The 5,663-nt window shown below is 38.6% G+C and overlaps 1 protein-coding gene across 1 annotated transcript; it reads right to left on the reverse strand.

Moving 5' to 3' along the window:
• Positions 1-3,819: 3,819 nt before the first annotated feature.
• On the reverse strand, positions 3,820-4,761 carry LOC101356542 (olfactory receptor 4F6-like). The gene has a single exon (XM_004375172.2). It carries the CDS (start codon positions 4,756-4,758, stop codon positions 3,820-3,822), a length of 939 nt encoding a protein of 312 aa, XP_004375229.1. The 5' UTR covers positions 4,759-4,761.
• Between the last annotated feature and the right edge of the window lie 902 nt (positions 4,762-5,663).

Here is a 5,663-nt window from a genome sequence, read left to right on the forward strand (position 1 = left end):
ATCTAGCTGTACTGGATTCAGTCTGGTGGCGGCCAAGGTAGCTGTGGTCCATTAGTCCTTTGGACTAATCTTTTCCTTGTATCTTGTTCTGTTCATCTTCCTTGCTCCCAAAAGGGTGAGACCAGTGGAGTATCTTAGATGGCTGCTCAGAGGCTTTTAAGACCCCGGACGTTACTCACCAAGGTACAGGGTAGAACATTGTCTTTAAGAACTGTGTTATGCCAATTGAGCTAGTTGATCCCTGAGACCATGGTCCCCACAGCCCTCCACCCAGCAATTCTGTCCCTCAGGGAATTTGGAAGTGTCTATGGATCTTCCATGACCTTTCCCTGTACAAGTTGTGCTGCCTTCGCTAGTATTGTGTACTGTCTTACCCTTCACCGAAGTTACCACTTACCTATTTTCTATTTAGTACCCCCGCCGTCCCTTTTAACCAACAAAGATTGTTTCTTTTTGTGTGTAAACTTTTACAGGAGTTTTTACAGTAGAGGTCTCACACAATATTTGTCCTTTTGTGACAGACTTACTTCACTCAGCATAATGTCCTCCAGTTTCATCTATGTTATGAGATGCTTCACAGATTCATCATTGTTCTTTATCTTTGTATAATACTCCATTGTGTGTATGTACCATAGTTTGTTAATCCATTCATCTGTTGATGGGCATCTAGGTGGTTTCTATCTTTTTGCTATTGTAAACAGTGCTGCAGTGAATATGGGTGTGCATATGTCTATTTGTGTGATGGCTCTTATTTCTGTAAGATATATTCCTAGGAGCGGGATTGCATTTTGTAGTGCTTTTGTGTGTGTGTGTGTGTGTGTGTGTGTGTGGTGCTGACGATTTCTTTGTTCCTCTTACCCTCCTGTGCTGAGTTCCTTTTGTTTGTGGATTTTTTTTCGTTTCTTGTTTTTGTAGGCTTTGTCTTTACTGAGACTTTATGTTTTTCCTCTTTATTTTGATGAGTAGGTTTGTTAACTTTCTTTGTGGTTACCTTGAAATTTACCGTTATCTTCCTAGATTTGAACAAGTCTATTATTACTTGGTATCGTCTTGTCTTCCTCTCCATTAGAAGGTTCTATACCTACACCATTTATTCCCTCTTTTATTGTTCTCATGTTTTTGTCATTTACAGATTAACCTCTCTGGTTCCCTGTTGTAATTCTTTTGGTTTTGCATAGTTCTTAAGAGTTCATTTCCTAGGTTGGTATCTGGCTAGTACAATCCTGTGTCCTATAGTCAGCCTGTGGTCTGATGTTGTTTGTTATCAGATTGAAGGACTCCCTTTACTAATTCTTGTAAGTTTGGTTTGGTTTTTACATAGTCCCTTCATTTCTGTTTATCTGGAAATAACCTAATTTCACCATCATATTTGAACAAGAGTTTTGCAGGATATATTATTCTTGGCTGGCAATTTTTTTTTTCAAGGTTTTATATATGTCATTTCATTGCCTTCTTGCTTGCATTGTTTCTGCTGAATAATCCGAGCTTAGTCTTATTGTTTTTCTTCTGTATGTGGCCTTTTGCTTTTCTGTAGCTGCTCTCAGGATTCTTTGTGTTTGGTTTTAGCAAGTGTGATTATGATATGTCTTGGTGATTTTCTTTTGGGGTCTATCCTATATGGGGTTCGTTGAGCTTCTTGAATGGTCAGCTTTTCGTCTTTCACAATATTGGGGAAGTTTTCTGTCAGCAGGTCTTCCATGATCTTCTCTGTGTTTTCTGTTTTCTCTCCCAGTTCTGGAAATCTAATCACTTGCAGATTTTCACTTTTGACTGTATTCCACATAATTCTCAGGGTTTCTTCAATTTTCTTCTTTCTTTTTGCTGATTTTTCCTCAGAGTTGTATCCAAGTGTTTGTCCTCAATTTTGCTGATCCTATCTTCCATCATTTCAAATCTGCTCCTCAGCCCTTCTATGACACTGTCCATTTTTGAAATCTTGTTGTTTATCTTTTGGATATCTAATTGTTGTTTTTGTATGATTTCTAGTTCTGAATTTATTTAAGTATTTTGTTCCTATATTATTTTCTTGAATTCTTCCAATTTTTTGTCTGTATTTTTCATGAATTTGTCTGCCTTTTCCATGTATTTGTCTATTTTTTTCCTCATTTGTGTCTGCTTTTTGCTTCAACTCGGATAATTCTGAATATTAGAGATTTGAATTCCCTATCAGTTAGGTCTATTGCCTTTTCTTCTACTGGAAGTTCATCTGGTGTTTTGTTTTGGATGCCTACTAGAGCCATCCTGTCCTGTTTTTGTAAATGTTTTGATATTTTCTGCTGTCTTCGGGGGCATTCAGTGGTTATTTTTCTCGTTTATTGATTGTAGATTTGTTTGTTTTGTCCTGCTTTTCATTTTATTTCGTTATATCTGAGCAGGAGGGCTATGCATTCTTTGTTGTTTGCTTGTCTGTGGGCACAGTACTTTTCACCCCCTTCTCCAATGGGCAGGGTCAATCACGTATGGTACAGCAAGGAAGTCCAGCTGAAAGGGAGTTGCTGGGATGGGTTGTTTGTGACATGTACCAGGGCTGACAGTGTGGACCAAGAATCAGTGCACAGCAGGTTCCAGTATGCCACGCCTGTGCTGCTTGGGAGTGTGATGTTCAGTGCACTGTCCAGGTAGGCAGGAAGGAGAGGGTAGATTGTGATGTGTAGCGCTAAGATAGGTATGGGAAAGAAGAGAGAGAGGAGAGAGGAACAGGAGCCAAAAACATACACACAAACAAAAAAGAGTAGAAAGGGAGCTTGCTATTGGAGTGGAGAGATGAGAGACTGAGAAATGAAGAGAAACAAAAATGGGAAAAAAAGGGAAAAGAAAAAAATTAATAAATCGAGAAACTGGAAGTGAAGAAAGACAAAAAGGAAATAAGAGAGAGAATAAAACAAAACAGAGAAACAAAAAACAGGAAAAAAGAAATGCCCCCAGGGAGGTCCCTGTGCATCTGTGCAGAGTAAGGGAGTAGCTTCCAAGCCACACAGTACTGCTTGGCTAAAAGGGGGTCTCAAGCTGGTTGATCTGTCTCCTGCTGGAAGCTTCATGAAGCTGCTTTCTCGTATGCCCTGTTCGCTGGTCTCTGATAGGAGTCCAAGATGGTGGAACTGTGCTGCATTAGCTGATAGGGGAGTTCTGCATGTACCTCTCCTTGTTCTCTGTTCTTGGTCAGTTTCTTATTCCATTTTGCCCTTGGCTGAGTTCTTTATCTGTTCATTTGATGTGTAGGGTTTCAGGATTGATGTGTGGCTCTGTTTGACTTAGTTTTACTGATCTTTGCTGTGGAGGGATGGCGTGGTGCTTCTGACTATAACGCCATGTTACCCAGAAGTCATGAGTGCATTTCTTAAAATAAGATATAGAGTAAGGGAAGAAAAAATAGGAATAGTAAACCTGAACCAACATAAAACATGAGCCTATTTGCTTGGCTGAAGAAAAACAATGATAAGAACCAGTTATTCCCTTTATAAGAGAACGTTTGTCAATTCAATGACAGAGGAAAATATCAGCACCCACCAGTAGCTCTGCAAATACAGCTCTATAGCTTGGAATTTGTAAAAATCTTTAGGATGTTCTATCAACTAGTCAAAATGTCAGACACACAAAAAGTGTATTTCCTGTATTTTAAAATCTAATAACTATATAAAATTATTAGATAAATAATTAAATATATGATACAATCTTTGATCATTAACTTGGAATAAACTATGTATGCTTTTTGAGTAGTTGAATTTAGGACAATAAATTGTCCCAACGTACTATAAACTTTTAAACTTTGTGTTAACAGTAGTGCTTGCAGAAAGTAACACTGGTGCACTAATGAATTTTTTAGGAGATCTTCCTCAAACTCAGAAGTTGAGTGCTCAGTCTTCTCAATGCCATCTTCATGTCCTTGTTCCTCAATGTGTAGATGGCAGGATTCAGGATGGGTGTAATCATGAAGTCCAAAATGGCAAGAAACTTATCCAGGGGCACTGTGGGAAATGGCCACACATAGACAAAGATGCACGGTCCAAAGAACAAAACCACCACAGTGATGTGAGCTGACAAAGTAGAAAGGGCCTTGGAAAAGCCACCTGGAGACTGTTTCCATAAGGTGACCAGGATGAAGATGTAGGAGAAAATCAATAAGAAGAAGGTTCCCATGGAAATAAACCCACTGTTGGCACTAACCACAAACTCCAGTTTGTAGGTGTCTGTGCAGGCAAGTTTGATAAACTGAGGTAGATCACAGTAAAAGCTGTTTATCTCATTAGGGCCACAAAAATGCAAATGGACAACAAAAGCTAGCTGGATCACTGCGTGAATGAGACCAATAACCCAAGCACCAACCAAAAGCCAAATGCACATCTGTGGACTCATGACCGTCAAGTAGTGAAGGGGCTTACATATAGCCACATAACAGTCCAAGGCCATGGCTATGAGCAGCACCATCTCAGATCCACCCAGGACATGAAGTACAAAAATCTGGATGACACATCCCTGGAATGATATGGTGTTTTGCCCAGAGTACAGGTCAGAAATCATCCTAGGAACCGTTAAGGTAGAAAAACACAAATCCATAAATGAGAGGTTGGCTAACAGGAAGTACATAGGGGAATGCAAATGAGAGTCAAACGTCACTGTAAACACAACCAGGAGGTTTCCCAAAACAATTGTTACATAAAACAATGTAGAGAAGGTAAGGAGGAAATGCTGCATTGGTCTAGAGGTAGAAAGTCCCAGGAACACAAATTCAGAAACCACAGAGTAATTTGCTTCATACATTGACTTTGTTGTTGCCTAAAAGTCAAAAAAAAAGGAATGACAAAGGGAATACACCAGAAAGGAACAGTGACAGAAGCAGATTTTAGTTGTTTTTAAATTCTGGTATAGAGAGAAATCTTCACTAATAGCTACAAAGTATTTGGAAAAAATTCATGAATTCATTTATCCATTAAACTAATATTTCTAATGAACATTTACTATATGCTACAATCTATGTTATGATCCAAGGTAAACCACAGAGCCTGACTTTGTGTGGTTTACAGTATAATGGTGGTTCTAACAATAAGTAGTCATAAATATAGATATAATTATGATAACTTATTTGAAGGAACAAAACAGAGTACTATGAGAACAGTGTATCTCATCAAAGAGGTGCCTGCTCTGGACTCTGCCAAATATGTTGTTATTCCTAAAATTTAAGTAAATAGTCCAGCCTAAGGAAATATCATGTGCAACGGTCCTGAGACAGTAGTCCAGTGGGGCAAGAGGATGAATGACTGAGATCAGGCTGGAATGATAGGCAGAGTACAGACTTGACAAAGTCTTGTATTCATGATGAGAACTTTGGTTTTTATCCTAAGAGCAATAGAAAGACATTGAAGGATTTTCAGCAATAGTCTGATCATATTTCTGCTTTCAAACCATCACAATAGCTTCAATGTAAAGAATGGAGTGAAAAGGCTAGAATGAAGCTTACAGTGACCTATCAGAAAACTCCTGAAGAACCATGTCACATCAGTGTGGACAGGGTGAATTATTCAACCAACGGTGTTGGCACAGCAGATAAAACTTGGAAAAATAACGTGTTTCAGGTGGATACTTAAATGTTAAAAAAAGAAACAGATCGAAAGAAAGCATAGGATTATCAAGACAAACATTAAGTGGCAAAATTAATTTTAAGCATA

This window comes from Trichechus manatus, unplaced genomic scaffold (assembly GCF_000243295.1).
Source record: "Trichechus manatus latirostris isolate Lorelei unplaced genomic scaffold, TriManLat1.0 scaffold00035, whole genome shotgun sequence".
Lineage (NCBI taxonomy): Eukaryota > Metazoa > Chordata > Mammalia > Sirenia > Trichechidae > Trichechus > Trichechus manatus.

Bases quoted from the DNA above. Each gene is read 5' to 3' on its own strand.
- LOC101356542 (XM_004375172.2), bottom strand. From the start codon at position 4,758: ATGTATGAAGCAAATTACTCTGTGGTTTCTGAATTTGTGTTCCTGGGA.